Here is a 25382-nt window from a genome sequence, read left to right on the forward strand (position 1 = left end):
TTTTGGAACCTGTGATACTTTTTTCAGGATTCTTTGATGAATACAAAGTTAAAAAGAAGAGTATTTATTTAAAATATAAATCTTTTCTAACAATATACACTACCGTTCAAAAGTTTGGGGTCAGTACATTTTAATTCTTTCTTTTTTTGAAAGAAATTAAAACTTTTCTTCAGCAAGGATTTGATAATTGATATTCAGCAAGCAATTGATAAGTGATAGCAAAGATTTATATTGTTAGAAAAGATTTATATTTTGAATAAATTCTGTTCTTTTTTACTTTTTATTCATCAAAGAATCCTGAAAAAGTATTGCAGTTTCCAAAAAAAATATTTGGCACCAACATTGATAATTCTAATAATAAATCAGCATATTAGAATGATTTCTGAAGGATCATGTGACACTTTATACTGGAGTAATGGCTGATGGAAATTCAGCTTTGAATATATATACGTATAGCTACTGTATATATATATATATTACAGTTTGATAACATAATAATGACTCAGGAAACGACTGATATTATTTTTGATTCATCCATCACTCTGGAGATGGAAGGTCAAGTTGATTGTATTGCATTATGGGATACGGTGTGTGTTCTGTTGTACATTTTGGCAAAAGTCATGTAAGTATTAAATTAGCATATTGCGCACTGCATGAATAATAAGAGTTGTATGCTATTCCAAGCATAAACAATAGTCAGGTACTTGGAATGATTTTGCTTTAATCCTATAAATCCGAAATTAAACATATTAGATTAAATATATTAGTACTGTCCAAAAATTAAAATCATTTAATATTAATTTATATCATAATATCATATATGTTATATTATCATATTTATATAAAACAATTGTAACATGATTCATAATATAATTTAATAGTCATTTAAAAACATTAATTTTGTTTTAATTCATTATTTTATTAAATAATATTTATTTTTTATTATTATTATTTATTTTATTAAATTTATTCATTTTAAAATTCATCCCCAACCTGTATAACTTTCATTCTTCTGCAGAACAGAAAGTAAGATCTTTTGAAGAATGTTTGTAACCAAACAGTTTTGGTGACCGTTGACTTCAATTGTATGGACAAAAACACTGAGAAATCTTCAAAATACATTCTACTATGTCCCACAGAAGAAGAAAAAAACAAGTCCTGCAGGTTTGGGATGACGTGAGGCTGAGTAATTTCACAAAGAAAGAAGACCCATCAAATGTCTCAAGCTAATATAAACCATAAATGTATTGCTTTAAACTATGCTTCTAGCTTCTCAAGCAGCTTCCATTTTAATATTAATAAATTATATACAGTATAATATGAATTAAAAGTAACATTTCTGGTTCTGTTATTGGTTCTTGAGCTTTACTGAAGGAGCTGTGGGAATACCTAAACTGAAAAAGGTTGGGAAACACTGTGCTAATGTACATAAATGAAAAGTGAATGCTAACATCCTGAGACAGTTTTGCATTTGTTTTTGTGTGTGATTTATGCTGTCAATATCCTGAGATATTTAAAGCAGAGTGCTTCTGAACGCTCTGTCTCAGATTAGCAGCTATTAGAGCTATACGGATGCCTTGGCAACAAGTCTTGAGTGAAGCTGCCAGGCTTTATACAAAGACATGTGCACACATGCACACATCCACGAATGCACATGCTTTCTCTTTCCACATCACATACTGACAGATGCTTGAGGCTCGTAGCTGTTTAATTTTGCTACATAAACACCCTACCTACTAGGGCTGTGTTCACAGAGATTTGACGATACGAGTATCATGTGTGCAGCAGTGGACCGCGCTTAATTTAAATATAAAAACACAGTTTAAAGAGTAAAAAAGTGCAAGGTTTATAAAAAATATTGAATAGAGCATAATATATAGGCTACAACAAGGTTTAATCTGGCCGCAGAGGAACACAACCGGGGTTGCTTGATAAAAAAGATACGTAAACCCCGAAACAGAGTTTCACACTTACGGAATACGGAAATATCTGCTAAGTGTGCTACTTATCTTTGTCAACCTGGCAACCATGTGCATACACTCTCTCCACTGTGAATAAACGCACTGGCTTTCTGAAAACACCGGTAAGCTTGCAGTTTAGCGATCTCCACTTCAATATTCTATTCTCAGAAAAGCGTAATTCATCAAGTGTTCATTTATGAGAGAGAGAGAGAGAATCTGTGTATGTATGAATTACCTCCATTTTGCCGCGTTTCTCTATTAATAGTGAAGCTGTGGCTTTAATTGCTTTTAAAAAAATTATGTTACCAGCTCCTTGTTGAGAAAAATAATGTAGCTCTTCAGCGATTAAGCTATTTTATTGATAAAATTACCAGGCAGCGCTGAGAAGGCTGAATGTCTGTGTGCACGCGCAACGTGATCTGTGTAAGTGACTGTGTGCGTGAGCTACAGTGAAGACAGTGCATTAGTTTAGAGCACTTCTAATGTTTATTTTTTAAACATAGAGAGTGTGTTGATTTGTGCAATTAAAACCTACCAGCAATGTAAAGATGTTTTTTTAATATATTACTAGTGCATTACTATATATTTTTTATTTATTAGAACGAGTACATTATTATTTATGGACTTAAAAACAAGATGCAAACAATCAGAATATTGTACCTGGTGGGGAGTGTCTAATGTAAACATGAAACATATGTATACTGTGTTACAGTAATGAGGCCCTTAATAATGCAGAGGTCAACTGCCTGCTCTGCCTATAGTTTGCAATAGCTGTGAAGTGTGAAGTGTGAAGTGACGTGTGGCCAAGTATGGTGACCCATACTCAGAATTAGTGCTCTGCATTTACCCATCCAAAGTGCACACACACAGCAGTGAACACACACAAACCGTGAACACACACCCGGAGCAGTGGGCAGCCATTTATGCTGCGGCGCCCGGGGAGCAGTTGGGGTTCGGTGCCTTGCTCAAGGGTATTGCAGGTGGGAGAGAGTGCTGTACATTCACTCCCCCCACCTACAATCCCTGCCGGTACGAGACTCGAACCCACAACCTTTGGGTTATGAGTCCGACTCTCTAACCATTAGGCCACGACTTCCCACAACCTGTGGGAAGCTGTGTAGTATGCAATGTTTAATAAACAGCAGTTTTACTAAATTCTGTTGAGGTGAAATTCAGTGCAGTCCTGTATCGTGACATGTATCGTATCGTGGCCTCTGTATCGTGATATGTATCGTGACTTTGCTGGTGATACAAAGCCCTACTATCTACTGGGAATCCGTGAATCTTTCAAGAGACGCTGGACAAACAGAAAAAAGATGGAGCGTTGTGGCTAAAAGGAGAGCGAGATGGAAAGTGGTACAGCACTGATTTATCCATCATGTCCTGGAGCTGTTGGCAGAGCCGATCTTACCCAGCGGGCATTGGACAGATTGGCCCACATGCGTACATACGCTTCCCTTCTAGAAGCTGGTTTGGAGGGAGGAGAGGGAGGTGGGCATATGAGGCGGACCAGCACACACTATTGGCACTTCTAAATTGAATTTCTCTGGCAAGCATCTCACATATGTGAACTGTACCGCACTCAAGCAGCACTGCAATTTCACATCAGTTTCGTCTCGAAAGATGTATATCAAACCCAGCTGGGATGACAAGATGGCTGCAGCGCTTTTTGTGCAGGTGTCTTTAAACCAAGCGTGGTTCTAGCAGTATGCCGGTCCTATCCGTGTGCCAGTGGCTAATCAGAGCTTATGTAACATTTCAACACTTCGCTGATTATTTTACACATTGCCAACACTCTCCAAGACGTATTTGAGGAAGTTCTGGCACATGGACGGAAGGTGAAATGCTTCTGGTTTATAAAAAATATTACTAAATTAATTATTCAGTGATTTGGGCAATATCACCTCACAAAATTTATTTAATCAAGAGATCTAGTTTAATTATCCTTAATTTAATTGATCTTATAGTTCAATTATTTAAGTTTCCAAGGCTACATGGGGGTTCTTCGTTTTATCTATCGTTATATCATTCTGTCGTTTTCTCTCTATCTATCTATCTATCTATCTATCTATCTATCTATCTATCTATCTATCTATCTATCTATCTGCCTGCCTGCCTGCCTGTCTGTCTGTCTATCCAACTATCGATCGTTCTATCATTTCTATTCATTTCTATCAGTTCTATCTTTCTTTGGTCTATCTATTGATCATTCTTTCATTCTCTGTTGTTCCTTCTGTCTTTCTTTAGTTAGTTCTATCTATCATTAAATTGCTCTATTTATTGTTCTACATATTGTGGTATGGTTCTCTATCTCTCTGTCAGTGTATTTCAGTATTTTACTGAATAAAAGTCAAGCAGAGGTCCATTTTTTTGCATGAATATATCTATAGATGTCAGGGGATGCATGGCCTATAAAGCCCTTTTTGAAGTTGTGCATCAGTGGGAATCTGTGGCTTATATCTGAACACTTGTTTTAATGGAGCAATGCTGGATCAATATTCATTGGACAAAAGGCTTTAAACATTATTGGACATTGGACTTTCAGTCAATGTATTTTTTGTCCCTCCTGTAAGCTTGGCTTCTCTGTATAATGATCGGGAAAGCTTTCAAAAAGACAGGACTTTGCAACAAATGGTCAATAATGAAACGCCAGTGTGTGTGACTGACAGCATTTCAAATATAAAAGCACTGCTGTGCAAACCAGAGTGCTCATGCAGCCTCAAAAATACAGATGCAGTTATTGCAATCTGTCATAACAGATTTATTTTAGCTTTTATAATCTGGTATTTTGCCTGTCAGGTTTTTTATGCACTGAAGTTTTGAGCTTGTTCAATTTAGCCAAGTAAATTCACTATTTAGTGCATGGGCATCATTTTGTATTAAAAGTATTAAAGGGAGGTTGCAATGTCACAAAAATGGCATGCTACAGTGCTACAGCTGTGACATCAATACCCGGAAGAATAATTCACCATGGGATCTCTTTTTCTGATGGGATTTTATAATGCAGTTTTTCCATTTCTGAGTAAAACAAGGTCTGTGGTAAATATAAGTTCACGATGCTTTGCCCTACAATGTAAATTACACACGCCCATAATAAAAACACAAATTTTGAAGCAATTATGTATCATTTTAAAATTGTATGTTTGTAATTACTAACTACATAAGAACGTTGGGGGTGTGAGTGTGTGCAGTTTATGTTATAGGGCAAGATGTCCAAGTATCGTCAACTTATGTATACCACAGACCTTATTTTGCTCATGCATTGAAAAACCTCATTATAAAAACCCATAGGAAAATCTCAAAGGAACCCATGGCGAATTAGTCTTCTATGATTTTACGTCATATAGTTGCAGCACTTTATTAAATAGTTAATTAGTAGGATTTTTACTGTTTTTATTGATAAATAAATAATTCACTGTATGTGAAAATCCGGTTATTTATTAAATTTTTTCTGGTTTCAATGTCAAAACTGAAATGTAAACACTAAAATTGGATATTATATCCAAAAAATCATCTGCATATTAACTGCCTGTTTTTCTACAAAACAAGCTCTAATTAACTCGCTACGCAGTGATTTAAGGAAGCGTTCATACTTAATAGCTAATTCAAGTGTTCAAATGAACTTATTTTGATAACTTCATCCATCTTGGATCTTGGAGCACAGGGGATGAAACCAAGCGTGACTTTTTGGTCCAGTAAAATTTCTGCTTTAAGTATGAGAGGTTATGGGTTCTAATCTAGACCTTATATAATCTGTTTTATTGTTTTATTTTATTACAATTTTTATTTATACATTTTTAATATATAATTGCAGCTGTACCAGCGGATGTATAGAGTGGAAACTGTTTTTGCATTTTCCTTTTAGGTTTCACTGGAATGGCTAGCAAAATGTGTGACAGATTGGAAAAGGAATAGATTGGAGCATGTGCTCCAGAGAACATTGCTTGTCGTTTTCTGCCACCGATACCAACCGCAACAACCGCCCAACAAAACAAAATAGCAAATTCATCTCATTATAACACACAAAAACAAAATAAACTCCTGCTAGAGAACTGGAAATGTTTCCTCTGTTTTAGACAGTAATAGACACATTCCTAGTGTGAGCTATTTAATAAAATGGTGAACATATATCCCACCTGTCCCCATCATATATATGTTGCCGTTTGTTCATTAGCAGCCAGAGATGCAGCTTTTGGAAGCAGTGGCTCGTACATTTCTCCTGATGCTGTCTGAAGTAGTTAGCCCACTTAGCATTATGAAGATTAAGATTAGCTAACATTAAGAAGGTCACCCCGGCCCCGACCGTATTCCTCAGTTTCAGCAGGCCTGACGTTCCCTGTGGCTCTCCCTGTCTGATCTGGCATGTTCTCTGCCATAAGCTCCATCAGTCATCTCCATAAAGAGACCCCATTAAACACGGCCACACCGTACATCGCTCAGCCTGGCATTCTCACCCACGCGTTTCCTCTCTCTCCACTAAAGTGATGAAAAGACTGTTTAGTAAATATTTTCTAGAGAATGTGCTTTAATTCAGGACACCCTGCGTTTATCTTTATATGAGACCGGGTAATGAGCGATATCAAGCAAGCTAATAAGGAGTCAGTGCTTTGCAACCGTGGGCAGATGGTGTCCTCCATTGGCCTGTGATGGTTTGGCTAAATGGACGATATAATTCAGCCTGTTCTGGGATGAAGATGTTGTACAGAATAGGACGGACAGAATTATGATGGGACACCTTTTCAGTCTAAAATGGGCTCTGACCAAGGACACGGTTTTCTGTTGTGAGCTTCAGAGATGATGTGGCATGATCTCATTGACTTTGCTCCAAACGCTAGATAGTGTAGCCGCTGGGTCCCAGGGGGCAAGTCGAGCGGAAATGCCCTTCAGGATCCATGAGAAAGGAAGCTGGTTGGTTTGGGCACCCTGCCAACCAGTGTGCCCTTAGAGCAGCGATGCAGGGAAAGCATGTTTGCAGCAACACACACACATGTACACACCATTTTGCTTTACTGGTTTCAAGCGCTACATTTACACACGTGTAGCTCGTGAAAGTGTTTCAGTGTCTGAGAACATTTCAGTTTATTGTGAATTGTGCTGCACGTAAATGAACAAATAGACAAGCTTTTACTTTTTTTGACTGCTGGAAACCAGTCAAAATAAAAGCTAAATGGTTTACCGTTTGAAAATCAAAAATTTAAGATAAATAAATATTAGTGTTGTAATTTTACAGTAAAATAAAATTATTTCTATTAGTCCATTCTTTATTTTACAGTATTATTACAATATATTTCTTGTTTTGTTTAATATTTTTATTTCACAATATATTTGTATAGTCATTTTTTACAGTATTATTACAAAATATTTCTTATTGTTTAATCATTTTATTTCACAATATTACATATAATATTATTGTAATTTAACAATAAAATACAATTATTGCTCATTTTTAATTTTACAGCACTACAGTATATTTCTTATTTTGTTTAATAATTTTATTTCACAGTTTCACAATAATCTTAATAAAAGCTAAATGGTTTGAAAAGTTTACAGTAATATTTTACAGTAAGATAAATTTATTTTAACATTTTTCTGATTGGCTTTTTATTACTTTTACTTTTTAGTGTTTATTTTACAATATTATTTCAATATATTTCTTTTTTTTTATTTTTTAATTTAACAATATCACAATAATCTCAACATTATAATCAATAATCAAAACAAAATCACAACGATTATTAATATTATTTTATAGTCATACTTGAATTGGTCAAAAACAGTGGGAATGTGGCTTATGAAAAGTCAAGCAGTGAGCAAATTGTTCAAGTTTTTAAAAATCTTAAAGCCCTACCAGCATTTCACACTCAAAAAACATTTTCCGAGTAAAAATTCATTTTTTCAGCATTTTTTATGCAAATCACCACACTAATCCTAGAATGGTTCATTCTTTCTAAATATACGGTAGCTATTCATGCGATATGGTGAAAATTACTAAATTTTTTCATATTATAATATATATCACAGAAGAACAAAATGTCCGTTTTTTATATATATATTGTGCAGCCCTACTAATGAACTCATATTTTTATGCAAAACCAAACACGCACACACACACACACACACACACACTTCCAGCCCATTTGCCCAGCAGGTCTCAGCCCTGCATCTTTCTCCCAGGGCTTGCGAAAGGCAATTGTCAATTGTCTTTATTTCCCCCATCGATAGCATCGCGGGCTATTAATTAGTCTGAGCTCTGTGGAGCCTAATAGCAGTCAGAAGCCGGCTGTTGGAGCCGCGCTGCTGTTTATTTGTTTGTCTCTCTTGCTGCGGGGGGTTGGCCTGCTCACGCCAGCGCAGGCCACTCTTGATGATTTCGTAATTAAGTTTGGTTATAGAAGTAGTTAATCAAGGCCTGAGATTATACCACCTGCAGCGGAGGCCTGGCAGCAGGGAGGAGTAGCTCCTCTTCCCTGAAGGAGAGGCTTCAACTGTTGGATTTTGTCCTGCTGCGTACAGGCCGCGTCTTCCACCTCGCATTTGTCCCGCTCTGATTCTCCCCCTCGGCGGCAGAGCTCATCCTCTGAGTAGTTTAGACAGCATCAGGCCCCGGTCTTATCTCACACTCGCTTCATACACATTAGTTTTGGGGAAGCTTATTTGAAAATGCAGCTTTATAAGCTACAGGCCACCCACAAAACTTTTTTTTTAACTTTTAATTTTACTTGCTAATTATTTTACTTATTTTATCAGGTAATATTATTTGAGGATTACTTTTTAGAATTTATGTATTACTCAAAACATACAAATGAAAAGGCTAAATTAAATTTTTTTTATTATATGTGACCCTGGACCACAAAAAATAAGTAGCACAGGTATATTTGTAGCATTAGCCAATAATACATTGTATGGGTCAAAATTATAGATTTTTCTTTTATGCCAAAAATCATTAGGATATTAAGTAAAGATTATGTTCCATGAAGACATTTGGTACATTTTCTACCATAAAAACTATATGCATTGCTAAGAACTTCATTTGGACAACTTTAAAGGCGATTTTCTCAATATTTAGATTTTTTTGCACCCTCAGATTCCAGATTTTCAAATAGTTGTATCTCTGCCAAATATTGTCCTAAACCATGAATCAATGAAAAGCTTATTTATTCTGCTTTCTGATGATGTATTAATCTCAATTTTAAAAAATTGACACGTATGACTGGTTTTGTGGTCAAGGGTCACATATAATAATTTAGATAATACTGTATACTATACATATAAAGGATAATATACTATACATACACTACCATTCCAAAGTGTGTATACTGTGAAATATTACAATTTTAAATAACTTCTCAATTGTAATATATTTTAAAATTTAATAAAATGTACTTAATAAAAGTTTAAATTTCTTTAAAAAAATCTTAGTTACCCCAAACTTTACTATGATATATATATATATATATTGTAATGAAATTAACTCAGTTGTAAGGGAATTAATTATTATTATTTCATTCAGGTTTTGAGAGGACTAGAATCTGAAGAGCCTAATTCAACCTGATTAGAACTGATTCCAAATTTGTTCTTTTACACTTTAAATCAAGGGTCGTCCAGCGAGCCGTGACCTCAGTATATTTTAACAAATTGCATATGTATTTTCCTGGCCACGGTCAATACCATTTTTATAAGTAAGCTATTATAGTAATTATTATGAGTAAACTACAAGCTAGGTAGCAAGCAAGGGATCTTTTTGGCAACAGTTTTAACCTTGAAATTATATGACACCAACAACGATTCTTTATACATGAAACATGAATTTTATTGGCTACTCTAGATTACATCAAAACTAAGCTAAAACACACAAACATACAGTTTCTTTAGAATGAGAGTTGACGGAGTTGCATGACGTTCAAAGTTCTAACTCGTTTCACGAGTGATTTAAATTCACCTGAGAGAATTCACAAAGCAGAGAATTTGTCTTGAATTTACTGCTTAAATTAGCTCGAAACCAGTTCAGCAGAGATAAGATTTTGCTCGTTACTTGCGTTCTGCTTGGTTGACCGCTGAAAGCTGAGTTTGGCTGCTTGAGGGAATTCCGTTGCTGATTGGTTGCTGAGGTGACGTCGGAATGACGTTTGAATGACGTCCTTTCAGGAAAGCCCTCCGGAGATTGGTTGGCTTCTTGATGACGCGGAGGCTTCAGCAGTTTTGCTACAGTCTGAGTTTGCGTTAAGTTCTTTGAAGATCGTGTTTCTCTGAAGTGTTTGAGTTTTGGATGACCGATCGCTTTGATGGTAACCGTGGGAGCACAAGTTGGGAGAGCTCTTACCACGGGACAGGAGAGAGCAAGCAAGCAAATCTGTCCTGCATTGGGTTTTGCTCCGCTGCATAAGTCCGTCCCACGACGCGACCTTCCAATTGCCTTCTTGCAAGGCGGAGCATGTATACATTACCCAGAGGCTCCAATTTATTATGTGGAGAAATTAAGATTTGCAGGTTTTGTTAATAACTTCTATATAGTGTCGTACAACACATACTGTTTGAAAATAACAGCTTTTCACTTATTTCAATATTCTGCAATTATCACAAGTTTCCGTTCTGTACAAAACTTCACATATCTTACACACATAGTAATAACCTCATTTCCTAAAAAGGGGTAATAAACACTGATTAAAGTTGCACCGATTAAATGAACACATCAAGCATATATATATATAAGACATACAACATATTATTTGTGAATCTATGCTCTGATACTTTCAATGATTTTCAACGATTGTCTGTGTAAGCTTGTGTCCCTTTTCTTTGGAATGCAGGGGGGAAAGGGGAGGTGTCCTGAGGTCATGCCCATGTCACGAGTTGGGAGTCTGCCATTTTTCTCCTGGACATGGGCTATTAATCTGTCGCTTTCTGTTTATCGGATTAATAATTTATGCGTTAAACGGTCAGGGGGTCCAAGAGTGTCTGTCGTGGGAATCTTTCCAGATACCAGGTTCTTTGTTCTGTGGTCCATTAGATGGTTTATTTATGCTGAAGCCAGTCACGAAACCTAGTGACTTTCTGTTGCTTAAATGAATCCAGATGGGGGAGGGGGTCAGTTCTTGTTGTCCTAGTATTGTCGATACCGGAGGTGGCTTGGTAAATCACCCTCATCTTGTGTTTCTTGTAAAGATAAGCAGAGCGAGACAGGAACTCATTTGAGAAAGTTGGCGCCTGGGCTGACCATGGTTCAGCTTTTACGACTCTCAGATGGTTTGAGAAGGGAGGTTAGTTTTCACAAATGCCTATATAAAATATATATATATATACAGTGGGTACGGAAAGTATTCAGACCAGCAAATGGCTGCAATATAACAAAGAGTGAAAAATTTAAGTTTTTAAAAAAACTGAATACTTTCCGTACCCACTGTATCTACATACATACAGTCTTAATTTAAATGAAAGAATCAAACATTTGAATGAATTGATTCACTTTATTACATTTTCACAAAAGACATCAGTGTATCCCCATTTTTGTCACATATTTAACTTAATATGTGACTTAATATTAATATTTCACTTAAAAAAAATAATAGGTAAGACTTTAAACTGAAATTATTTGTAAAACTGTATTGCCATAACAAGTGATATACATCAATATAGAATTTTATGCTATACTGCTGTTGTTGGAAAAGTTACAGGACAAGCAACATTTTTAAGCAACCAGGCACTATCGTGCTCCTAAAAAAATTTAGCTGGAAGCGTCACTAATTTTAGTTTAAATTCTCCCCAACACTGATGCACACTCACAGCAGGTTGTTTTAATACACACACAGCTATTTAATTCGATTATGTTCGCCTGGCTCTGTTGGCTTGCTCTGTCTTTCAACTGAATTTGTTTACTTGTACTCTCAGCATGATACCTCATTTATTAGGCCCGTCTGTGTCTTATGTGTGTTTTTATCACAGTGGCTGAAGACAACAGTAGTCGCTAGGCTCCGTCAAGTTTGCACCCCACGTTGAACATTGGAGAGGAGTCAACACTTCCCGACACATGCTGGGAGTTAAACTACCAATTCGCTTCTTGTCTTGAAAGATATCATACCACACCAGCTGGTTTGGCATGAGCCTTGCAAATCAACTCAAGACCAGTCTATTTAAACCATAAGGCACAAGTTCCTCACATTTCAAAGCGTTTAAAGAGCTCCGCAGAGTGATATTTTTATTTCCGAAGGACCCATTTCTCACATACTATACGGTTTGGTGCCAGTATAAAAACACGTTTCTGACAGAATTTGGAGAAATGGAAGCTGAGGAGCATTTTGAGGACTTCAGCATTATGGCTGATAGAAATCATGAATTACCCGTTTATGTCTTCATCCGGGCGGCAATAAAACTGTCACAGCAGCCATAACATTCCTGTGAAATGTACACAATTTGTGTCAGTGTGTGAGCCTGCCTGGGGAGAGCAATAACGTGGATGTGATGAAATATGAAGGAACGGGTCTGTGAACGCTGAATGATCAAGACTCTAGTACTGTAGGAGGTAACCGAATAAGAAGATGAGAGAGATATGTGTGAGAGAGAAACACACTGTGTGATGGTCAGGTCTCTTAAAAGTGTGTTTTTTACCCCAGGGCTATCACCAGGTCCATCATCTGGCCTACCAATCATCCTCTGCCCCAGTCTTTAATGGCTAATTTCTCAGCCCAGGCTCAACTTTTAACATTGCAGACACTTTGTTCTACTTCTGAGGAGATAGAAACAGAGAGATGAGAGTCTGAAGAAGTCCCGAGGTCGTGAGAGCCGGTAACTATGCTGACTGGAAAAGAAGCCGTGGAGGCACGCAAGGCTCGTCTCTTTTTAGCACCTGACATTAAAGCCAATATGTTTGTATTCAGTGAGTGTTGTGGTAATTAAAGTGAAGAGGGTTGTGTGAACGTGGATGTGGATAAAGACCGTTTGATTGTAGACCACAGGGGAGTCTTTCTTTATGTGTCTTTGCTTCTCTGTTTGTACTAGGTCTTGGCTGTACTGGCAGATTGGCTGGATAAATTAAAAGAAGAATGGAGGACATACTTCATACAATTAGACACTTTTAAACTTTCTCTTATGAAGTTAAAGTTTCCAGCTTTGACATCTGGCAATTTACATGACCAATTTGCACGTTCTACAGGCCGTTTACACCAAAAACGACTTATCACTCACATCAATGAGTAATAACATTTTGTTTATCATAAGTGTGCATTGCAGTTCTGTCATCTGTTGCTTTAAACGCTCAGGCTCCTTAAAGTCAGGTGGATTCTGATTGGCTGTCTTGTTTTAATTATTCATCAGCTGGAAAAAAAATCTTTCTAAAAATAGTTTTGAATCCAATGATATTATTCTTTTTTGTGATACTAACTATAACTATACAATATTCTCATAGAATTATAACTATTGTAGCGTCTGGACCAATCAAACACACAATATATATTTTGTTTTTATATTTAACAAATACTCTGTAACCCCCCTCAGTTAACAAGCCATACGAGGACCCATGAACCCTAGCTGATTCGTTACACTATTCTTAAAACATTATAGTTATTTATGGTTATAGTTATCGACTGGCTTAAACTGAATTAAACAGTTTTTTTGCTGCTGGACTTTTAAGGTTTTATCATGAATATTGATGCATACTCTCTGTTAATGTGTTTGGTCTTGGCAGAATAGATCTGCTACGCTGCTGCTGCGGCAGAGCAAGTACCGTGACTTGCTAATACATCCACAGACAGGCTGTTGTGAGCATGTAGAAATACTGCTGCTGCACATATAACATAGTATATAAAAAAAACATATAACATACATGAAACTACCCCGTAGACGATCTATACAGGTGGAGTTGGGGAAGTGGAGGGTTTCTGAAGTGCGCTGCAACTGCTACAGCAACACTAGCCAAGATTAATATGTTAAGCAGCAAGCTCATTGGCTGCTAATGCAAAAAAGAATCCAATCAGCTGTGCATTGTGAATGATGATGTAATTATATAAGATTGAGTAAGAACCTATCGGCCTGCGCCATCTAGAGATTCATGACAGAACTTTGTATGTCAAAAATCACTATTCGCACTGTTGTTCATGAAGGGCCAAGGTGCTAAATACTGAGTAAACAGCAATGTGTGATATTGTCGGCCATTACTGTGGCTCATGGTTGTGAAATTTATATTGTGACACCTAACATAGTTTTGTATCTGTAGCCTGGAATTGAAGAAGATTGGATTTCAGGATATTATGGTTTTCATGACATCAACAGTGTCTGAACAACACTCTTCCTGACATCTTCGTTTTAATTTATTTTCTTTCTGCTCCAATCTTAAAAGACTCTAAATGTACTTTTCTGTTTTTACAGTCCTGTGTAAATCTTCCAAATACCATATAAATACCATTTATGATTGCTTATAAATGATATAAAATAAATTGCAGTCTTTGACCTGTATTTTCATGTGAAAAAATCTAATATGCATTAAAGAACTCAATAAAATTTCTTTAACTCTTAAATGAACAGTATTATGATCCAGGTCATGATACTTATGTGCAGCATCTTTACAATGTAAAAAGTACATCTTCTAGTTGCCACTTGGAGAACCTGATGTACAACTGCAGTTAAGGGCCTACAAGCTAGGCAGACTGTAGGCATACATTTACAGCTTTTTACCAACATTTCAGTTCTCACGGGATTGTTCTTACCTGTGGTTATTTTTCCAGAGCATTTAAAGTAAAAGACATTGTAACCTTTCCAGACACTAGAATGCAAAGTCCATTAAAAATCGAGGAAAATTACTGGCACAGCCAATTCAGAACAGGATTAAAATCACAAAAAAGCTCTGGTAATTATTACATCACCCCATTCTCAGAGAAGGGCTTAAGTTTCCATAGATGGGCCACGTGGTCTGATGAGGGAGCTTTGCTTTGTGAATGTCAGAGTATCTCTACATGGTACAAAGAAAAGAGTAAGGAAAATCCTCTTTTCCCTATACCCTTCAAGGATGTCTTGAGCCACTGAGTTTAGTGTGTTTTTGTATTTCCTGTATTTTTTATTTTTTTTGCATCTTTCACATTTTATTATTTTATTGTATTTATATTCTTTTATGAATATTCTTTTATTATATAATTAAATTTATAAATGTATTTTGTCTAATATAAATGTATTTGTTTGTTGATTTGTACGACATATTATTGTTCTTTAATAATTCATATTTTATTTAGAAATAAATTAATTAATTATATATCCTATAAAATAATTTTTATATTTTATTTGTGTTTCATATTATTTATATATTTTTTATTTACACTGATTTATAAATGTACTTTTAAAATGTTGTATATTATTATTATTATTATTATTATTATTACCACCATTATGTGCCACCTTACTTTATTTTTTATACTTATATTTATAAAAAAAAATTACAAGTATATTTGTTTTGTATATTATAATAATAATTATTATTCACCACCATTATGTGCCACCTTACTTTATTTTTTATACTTATATTTATAAAAAAAAAATTACAAGTATATTTGTTTTGTATATTATAATAATAATTATTATTCATATTAATATTTCTATCATATTTTTATTACCAATGCATTTTAGCCATTACATTTAGTCACTACTTTTGTTTTTGTATATTGGTGCGTTGGCAATATTGTATGTATAACAATCATGGTTATAATATGCTTTAGAATTGATTCCTCTTTTCACCATTACCCATGCACAGCCAGTCAGGACCTTCAGAGAGCTGGAGAAGGAAGAAGCTAGCAGAGATAGAGAATAAATGAGGAATGATGAAAAGGGGACTAGACAGTATGCAGGATTTGGTCTCAGCCTATCTTCCCCTCCTTGCTTTCAATGTTCACATCCAGACAGTGGGAGCTTCAGCAGAGCATTGTTAAGCGTGTGTGGGGGGCGTTTATAGAAAGCTTTGATGTGAGCTGTGCTTTGGGTGGAGCTTGACGGGCTCTGATCTCCAGTGTCTCCTCATTATGGGAACGGCCCTGCAGCAAGCGGATAATGTCAAATAATGAATGTTGAAATTGGCTCTGCTGTTTGGGAATAACAAGAAATGTTTTTCTGTTGGCGGTTATGTGCTGTAAATTGAAATTTTGATTGTAGTAAAAGGTCACTTCTTGAAAGGGAATATACCCACCTGACCTTTCCAACCAGCCTTTAACTCTTTATCCGTCAGCGTATGTTTCCTGCTAATGACTGCAGGTGTGACTTTCTCCTCGTTCCACATGAGAGGCGGGAATTCTGGCCTCTGAATAAATGGCAATGGGCAGCCGTCAAACGAGGCGATGTGGACTTGTTTTTGATTTGCGGGTCACAGGGTCACCGAATTGTAAAGAACACTCACAGATTGGTGCGATGACACTTGGCAGCTTGGCGGTGCACCACACGAAGATAGTGCCATTCAACCACTGTATACACCCACTTCACGTTCAAACACACTCTTGAGAACCTGGACTCATACACTGATAGTTTGATAGCGGGTTGACAAGTTGCACACAGATACAGTTGCCTCTTTGTCCTGTTAGTTTGAGAACTCACTGAAAGGTTGTGGCGGCTCACAATAGGCATTCATGTTATCTCTGGAGCTGCAGTGCTTTCTAGGGCCATGCTTGGGCTTATCCGTCGCCGTCTTCTTCCCCTCCTCCATCTTTCTCACACTGCTGTATTGATCTGTGTCAACTTCTTCATGCCTCCATTCACAGAATATACCAGACTCTACCTGCCTGTTCCAGCCACTCCACTGGTTTTCATTATTGGGTAGATTTGCAGCAAGAAGGATGGGGAAAAGCAAAAAAAGGAAGATGAGAGTCAGATAAAGCGTGAAGGAGTGTGTCGGCACAGCTGAGGTGATAATTGCATATGTAGCAGGTATGGAGCTCTATGATTATTGCTGACAACCACTAACCTGACATTATCAGAAAGTTAAAACGCGTGTAGAGTTGTACATTTGTACCTCTTCTTTACTTTTATCCCCAGAAACCTTCCTCAGAACTTTCTTTTTAGCATTACAGTGGGAAAACCCTCCTGAGATTTAAACCTACAACAACACCTCTGCCGACTAAAGCAGACTGACTGATGTTGAACTTGAGAAGTCTGTCCCTGAGTACATTACAGGCTTTGATCAGACGTACAGGATGCTGTAAGTACCATTTGTACAAGCAGTGGAGCTCAAATTTGACTTTGATATTGTGTACTTGTCAGCGGTAATTAATGACAAGCACTCATAGCTCTTGATTAATCACGACTCGTTTAAATGAACAGGATATGGGTCCTGCTCAGCCAGTTACTCCCATTTACCTTGGCTTGTTGCTCTCATTTTACACACTTAATTACCACAACTGCTCCCTTATAGCCTCTAATGGGCCCAGTGTAGAAAATTAGTCACTTGCTGGGCCTTTATTGTGATTATTTATACCATAGGCATGAAACAGACTAAAGACCTTTAAGGGTATTATACCGTGAAACCCATTCACCTTTAAATCACAGGGAATCATGGTCAAACGTTTAAATGGCGACACTGAACTTTAGGCCATTCTCATTAGTTTCTCTTTGGAAAAGCACGCCCTTTTTACTCTTTACAAGTACTAGTTCTAATCCTTTATGGGGTAAATTATTCCACTTTAATTATTAGGGATGAACACCAGTTTATTGGCATTATTTCGTTGTTAATTTATTATTGACCCATATGGATGGATATATACTGATTGATGTTGGATATTTAGTACTCATTTACAGATTTTCATTTAGATTTGCATTTGCTGTCATCTAAGACTCGCTTTTATTATTTTAAGCACATTTATTTTTAGAGAAAATAATCATTTAATAGCAGTTTTAAATGAAATCTTTAGCAGATCTCAAAATGAATATCCGTTATTAATGCTGTACCTTATAATGGTGTAATACCTAAATTTACATGCATGCTTTTAAAATGATGGTCTTTTATTTGATTTTTTCTTTTCTTTCTTTTTTTAGATAAATTACTGTAGAGTTTTTAATATCAGCCATTTATCGGTTATCGGTTACCTTAGCATCATGGGGCGAGTTTTGCATTGCAAGTACTACTCAGATTGTCCTCTGAGTAGTCCAAAAATCCAAACATCTTGTTTAATATTGTATTTGAGTGTGTGATAAAATAAAATGTCTGCTTATAGAAAATCTGCTCATAAAATATAAACATCAGAATCAGTTATCCTTTCATAAGTGCATGTGTGTGTACATATGTAACCATATTCTGGGTGAAATTTGTACCCAGAAGTGAGCTAAACCTGACAAAAGCATCTTTTGAGGATATTCGGGGATGTCCTCTTCTGTAAAATCTACTGGTCAACCGATACATTGTGAAGACTGATACATTAGCCGATATTTGCCATTTTTTAATTATTGGCATCACCCAATGTGTTTTTATATTTGGCTGATGTGTTGCAAGCAGGACTTTTATTTTGACAACTCTAAGAAGATTTTCTTTAATTGTAAAAATGCTGCAAATTTTCTGTTAAGGGTTAGGTTACAGTATTTCTAACTAGCTGTACATAAAAACAAAAGTCCCTGTAATGTCCCCATTTAAATAGCTGCGTAAAAGTGTGTGCGCATGAGTGCATTTCTGCTCCAGTTGCCACTCTGGGCATGTTTTGTTCTTCATGTTTGTCAAAGCTGTTTGTGCTGAGTAGATGGCTGCTCTCAGAGCAATTCCTCCCTATTGGACAATATCCAGACTCTCTTCCTGCCCACAGCTTTACTGCACAGTTCCCTCACTGTCCCTGACTGCGCTCTCTGCCTACACCTCCTCCTCCTCTCTTTTCTTTATGTCTCTCCTAATAAATCCTAATTGTTCTTGGTATCACAACCTCTCTCTATTGAAATGGTTTAGAGATCAGGGTCTGGCTGTGGGTCCTTTTCAGCTCATCACAGCCATGTGCTGCTGATTTCACAGAGCCATCAAGGCTGTTTGGTTGCCGCTGGATTTCATTTGTGAGAGTAAGGTGGTATCTCTGCCACAGAGGCGAGGAGGGAACGAAATAGAAAGCAGGATCTTTTGATCATATTCTCAGAGGAAATCTCTGATTCTGAGTGTCCTTGCATTCTCACTTTCCCCTTTCTTCATCTCTCACTGTGTTCACTGCAAAACACAAGATACATTTACTTAAAGCAAAACTGTTTATTATTATATTTAATATATTAAGCCTGGTTTTCAGAGAATATATTACGTTTATTGTCGTTATCCTAAATTTCTTTATATATAAAAAGGAACATCTTGGTTTCAGAGAACATATCTTGAAATAAGTTAATTGTTGTTATCCCATTGTCAATTTTATTTTATTTTATTTTAACCGTTTCTTAATTCTGCTATATGTATGCTTGTAAAAAAGAAATATCTAGTTTTGAGAAAATATGTTTAGAATTAAGTTTGTTTTTGGTATCTCATCTGCAAAACACAAGATACATTTACTTAAAGCAAAACTGTTTATTATTATATTTAATATATTAAGCCTGGTTTTCAGAGAATATATTAAGTTTATTGTCGTTATCCTAAATTTCTTTATATATAAAAAGGAACATCTTGGTTTCAGAGAACATATCTTGAAATAAGTTAATTGTTGTTATCCCATTGTCAATTTTATTTTATTTTATTTTAACCGTTTCTTAATTCTGCTATATGTATGCTTGTAAAAAAGAAATATCTAGTTTTGAGAAAATATGTTTAGAATTAAGTTTGTTTTTGGTATCTCATTGCACACTGTAGTTTTTATTGTTTTATTTTATTTTATTTTAACTATAATTACATTTTGTTAGATATATGCTAAAAAAGAAATGCCTAGGGCAGCAAAAACTTAATTCAAGATATATTCTCTGAAGCACATCTTAATATCTTTCATCTGTTTTGCTTCTCAAGTAAATATATCTTGTTTTTTCGGCTATTTTAGTGGAAAACAAGACCAGAATAATGATTAGGAAAATATTTTTTGCAGTGTGCTTTGAGAAACAGGCTTACAGTTTACAGAAAGAATGGTGAGCTATTTTCAAATGGATTATCCTCGGCATCTTGCAATCTCACGAGGATCAGTGCAATCTTGAACAGCAGCTCTCCTTTGCTACATAAAAGTCAAACTAGTGCAGATGTATTTTGCCATTGCTTTTAGGAGTGTTTCATGCAAGGTCCCCCATGCACGCAGGATTTGGAGAAATATTCCTGGTTCTGTGGCTGCAGCATCCATAAAGGCCTTAGAATAACACTACTAGATTGTTTTTGCTTCTTACACTCACTTTGAACAACAACAAAAAAAAGTTCTTGTTGCTCACATTCTCCCCTGTTTGTGGCCCTCGACACTTTCATATCTCAGAGAGTGGGTAATTTTAGATCCAGCGTAGTGCTGCATCATCCTCCCCTGTCTCGTTTTGGTCTATGGAAACGCTAGGGATAAGGTACGGAGGGGAAGATAAATAGAACAACACCTCTGCAGAATACTTCAAGCAGGAGGCCCAATGAACCATGCCGCTTTGTAATTATAATTAAAAAATAAAAATGATGGGTGATTTAGGACTGCCATGTGTGCTGGGTGGAAACTCAACCTCCCATTAAAGGCAGTGTGGCCCCATATAGGCGGTCTAGCGAAGGGGGTGCCAGCCAAAACTGGAATGATAATGAGGACATTGGCTCGCTTCAGAGAATTGGGGTGTAATTGAGTTAATGAATGCATTCTGTTGCATCTCTGATTGAGCGCATGTCCCTTCGCCACTTCCTTTAAGGTGTTCTGACTGTTCTGTGTGTGTGCATCGACGAGCTCACTTCCACATTCTCCTTCACCTGACATTGAGCCTTAAAGAAATAGTTAATGCAAGAATTAAAATGGTCATAATTTACTCTCCCTTATGTGTCTTCCATTGTGCCTCCCCTGTATTTTGACTTGATTTCTTCTGTGGAACACAAAAAAGTGAATTTTTGAATCATATCCTGATCACTTTTCTTAATATGAAAGTGAATAGGGTCTGGGAATGTCTTGTTTCAAAATGACAAAAATGGCACTAAAATAAACAAAAATACCCCCAAAGTTCAAAATAAAGCAGCAAAAACTGTGCCTATACTGTTGAATTAAATCTATTACAAATGTTGACATGATAAAACCAATTAAAAGTATGATCTCTGTTTCAGTGATTATAAGGACAGTTTTTGACAGAGTGCATAACTTGTGCAAGACTGAAGTCACGGGCCGCTTCAGTGATGGAGAATGTTCTTTTCTCACTTTCTGTGTATAAGTTATTAGCAGAGTTGGGACTTTCAAGTCACAAGCAAGTCTTCAAGTCATAGCCCAAGTCCTCAAAGAGTTAAAGTTAATGAGATAATTAAGTGACTAATTAAATGATGATTGAGCATTAGTGATGAACATCTGCTGTTATTGAGAATTACAGAGGATCAGATGTTGATGTTTTATTGGTTAAAATGATGGCACCATCATGGAGATCAGTGTTTGCTTTAGTTGGGCTCTTGACCCTTGTGTTAGATCCATCTTTATTGCAATGCATGAGGTGTTGTGACGCAGAGAGGTCAGTGCTATGCAGTGAGCAGCTATTAGCTGTTTTTATATGATGAGATAGTTATCATGAGCTTACCTGATTATTCTCAAAACATGTTATATGTTTAGGTTTTGCATAATCAACCCTGTGAAACTACAGCATGTAAGACAAAGTGCTGCTCTAACAGTTACTATGAATGAATTTTCAATCTTTGTAATCCATATAAAAATGTGATCTCCAGTGCTATTTAGACACACAGAGACATCAAGAACCAGCATATGAATCTCAACAATGGTGACAATCAACAAAATGCTTCATGCTGCAATGCATGCTGGGTAACACCATAGTAAAAACTCCCATCATGCACTGCAGTATGAATAATTATTGTCACCACTGTTGAGGATCATATGATAAGTGTTCATGTCTAAAAGCCTGAGTTGATACAGTTTTCTTTTTTTTCAATATTGAAGCATTACGGTGGTATTTGTTTAGTGGGACTTTTTTTTCTTTTTTCACAGTTCAGTAATATCTGTCAATAAACCAAAGAGAGACCACTTTATGCCGTTCATTCATCATGAATTATAGGCAGAAAGTCTAAGCTCATCTGCTACTTCAAGGTTTGATTCAGCAAATGCACAAATGTTTGCTGTGAAACAACATTGCAATCTCTTAGAAGCAAATTACTTTGAATTAGTATAAGGGTCAAGAGCCCAATTGAAGCAAACCTTGACCACAATTATGGTGGCATCGTGTGTTTGTGTGGTTTTTTGGGGGGGGGGTTCAGTTGATTTCATCTAAGGCTGTTGCTAAATTCAGATGTAGTTCTTGTGTTTCTCTTTTCTTCAGTGATGTTGATTATTAACAGCAGGTGTTCATCGCTAATGCTCAATCATCATTTAATTAGTTACTTAATTATCTCTTTAACTTTAACTCTTTGAGGACTTGGGATATGACTTGAAGACTTGCTTGTGACTTGAAAGTCCCACCTCTGGTTATTAGTAGTTTGAATAACCGTTTTGGTTTTCATGCTACCAATGTTGCTTTTCTAATGAGTAAAAAGTAATTAACCAATTAAAAAATTGCTTGTTTTCTCTGTGTATCCTATAAGAATGATGTTCCATTTCCCCAAACACAAAAAAATGTTTTATGTATTTTATTAATAATCATTATTACAGTGTAAAAAAATACTCAAAGTTGCTCATACAAAAGTAAAAAATGGCCCTGAAAATCAGTTCCGGGGGCAAATATTGCCCCTTAATGGAAAGTTCATTTCTGACCCTCCTCATGTGACCTTTGTTTGTTTATGTATTGTTCCAGGTCTTCTGTAGCCATATAAAAGTGATTTTGTATAGGATTTATTAGGAACAAGCGACATTTGAAATGTTAAATAGAACATTTTATGCACAAATCTGCACATTCATACTGTTGCAGTTAGTCATGAGATATGCAAGAACCAATGGAGATTGGCATCATTGCCAAAACTGGTACATGATTTGAAGTGCCATATTTGAATATATGCAAAAGCAAATCAAATTTGACAGCTATGAGTTTAAAGGGATAGTTCACCCAAAAATGAAAATTCTGTCATTAATTACTCACCCTCATGTTGTTCCAAACCCGTAAGACCTTCGTTCACATCTTAGGAACACAAATGAAGATATTTTTGATGAAAGCTGAGAGCTTTCTGACCCTGCATAGACAGCAACACAACTACCACGTTCAAGGCCCAGAAAGGTAGTAAGGACATCGTTAAAAAAGTCCATGACATCAGAGGTTCAACTGTAATTTTATGAAGCTATGAGAATATGTTAACAGTCTCCGCTGCACATTCACGAGAGTACCACGATAAATAGATCCACATAAATTGGTTATTTTTGTTTTCTTTGCACACAAAAAGTATTGTTGTAACTTCATTCAAATTTTTGGTTGAACTAACCCTTTAAGTGAATGCCCAATTACATTTTGGTCTGTTCCTCACACAAACTGTGTAGTTTCAGAAGACATGAAATCTAATACATTGGTGATACTTTCATTGTGCTTTTTGTTCATTTGGGAGCTTGACAGTCTATTGCCTTTGGAATGACTTGAGAGTAAGTAAATGACAGAAATCTCTTTTATGGGTGAACTATCCCTTTAAGGCTTCATGGTTGCTCTTTCATGTCATCGGATCTTCTGCTGCACATAGTTTGCTTAAAAGCTTAGTATAACTCTCAATGTGTTTCTCTTACAGATTGGTCAGTGGCATTCAGAGCAGGGACTGTCCATGGAGAGGAAGCTTCCATCACTTAACGTGACAGACACACTATTCAACACCACTCTCACCATAACTACCATCCTGGTAAGTCCTATCTTCTGCTCTGGTCCAGGTTCCTCAGTAGAGGACACACCCTACTGATTCAGCCAAGAGATTTACACACACCCCCTGGAAAGGATATATAGTTGCTCCTTTTTGAAAGAGTCTCTCTTTAGCTTCCAGAAACGGTCTGTCTAGTCTCTGATCACCTCAGGGTTCAGCACTGATCTAAATAAAGACTCTTCTCCTCTGAGATGAGTGGAAACTAACAAGTATGCGTGTGATAGCATTTCCTGGAGCAGCAACCACCAATTGAAGATGTAATCCACTAGGCTGTTATCTAGGGGCAATTTTCTCATCTTTTCGTACACTGTATAGTGATGAGAAAAAAGAGGCTCTCCGCAGCCTTAGGCCGGATGTCGCATATCTGGCTGGGTCATCCCTCACTAGAAAAGAGAGGGGAATAAAGAGACTGCAAATGAAGAGGGGCCATGCAAGGTGAATGAAGCGCTCGAAAGCCAATAAATAGCTGGTTTAAAGCAGCCGTGTTGAGGACGGATGGAGAAAAATTCTTCAGTTCAATTTACACCTGATGAATGATATGATAAGTATGAAGAACTGCTGAAAAGACAAGCATAGTCATGCTGTTTACCAGCTAAACTTACCGCTGGTCGACCAGCATGATGCTGCTTCAAGGAATATTCCAAGTTCTCTACAATTTAAGCTCAATCAACACCATTTGTAAAATAATGACTGAGACCCTTAAGCCCACACCAAGAACGATAACTATAAAGATAACATCTGTTTATTCTATTAAAATTTTAAATTTTAAGCTTTAAATTCTCAAGCTCATTATAGCAGGATTGATTCTGATTGAGTGTCAATGTTTTTATCGTTCATCAGCTGGGAAAAAAATCATTCTGAAAGTGATTCCAATGATATCGTTTCTCTGTGCCTTTATAGTTATAGTTGGTGTGGACTCTGTCATACATTAATATTGAGAACAATTTTTAGAACTATATCTTTATCTTTATAGTTATAATCTTTGTGTGAACGGGCCTTTACAATGGAAGTAAATGTACCCAATTTTTGGAGAATTTAGAAGCAGAAATGTGAAGCTTGTAATTTTATAAAAGCACTTACATTTGTTGAGTATTATTTTTGTAGTTGCTTTGAGTGGTAAAATTTATGGTTGTTTTTTACTTGGTAAAAAAGTAGTAAATTTGGCTATAACATTGCACAGAAAAGGTTAAGTGATTTTGGCTATTCTATTGAAACAGTGAGTATTTTAACATTTACAGATTGGCCCCATTCACATCCATTGGAAGTAATTGCAATTGCCTGTAAACCAGATTTTTTTTTTGTTTTTTTTTTTAGAAAAAAGAGAAAAGATTCATTTTTGAAGTAACCAGAATTGTACCACAAATGCCATCATTTGAGCTTAAAGGCACCATGAAATCAAAATGGGCAATTCTTAATTATAATGAAAACATTTCGGTGTTTATTATAAATTATTTATCCATGCACATTATTTTTATTTATATGCACTTGTAATCTTTAAATGATTAGTTCACTTCCAGAATATAAACTTCCTGATA

The 25382-nt window shown here is 36.2% G+C and overlaps 1 protein-coding gene across 1 annotated transcript in view; it reads left to right on the forward strand.

The window, feature by feature from the left end:
• LOC107585599 (glutamate receptor ionotropic, kainate 4-like) overlaps positions 1-25382 on the forward strand; it is a gene marked incomplete at its 5' end in the record, with an annotated part of 199736 nt that overhangs the window by 141828 nt on the left and 32526 nt on the right. The window contains one exon of the mRNA XM_016272688.1: positions 23722-23829. Within this exon, the coding sequence (XP_016128174.1) occupies positions 23722-23829 (108 nt within the window). The remainder of the gene's footprint in view (positions 1-23721; positions 23830-25382) is intronic.

Source organism: Sinocyclocheilus grahami, unplaced genomic scaffold, assembly GCF_001515645.1.
Source record: "Sinocyclocheilus grahami isolate Dianchi unplaced genomic scaffold, SAMN03320097.WGS_v1.1 scaffold72.1, whole genome shotgun sequence".
Classification (NCBI taxonomy): domain Eukaryota; kingdom Metazoa; phylum Chordata; class Actinopteri; order Cypriniformes; family Cyprinidae; genus Sinocyclocheilus; species Sinocyclocheilus grahami.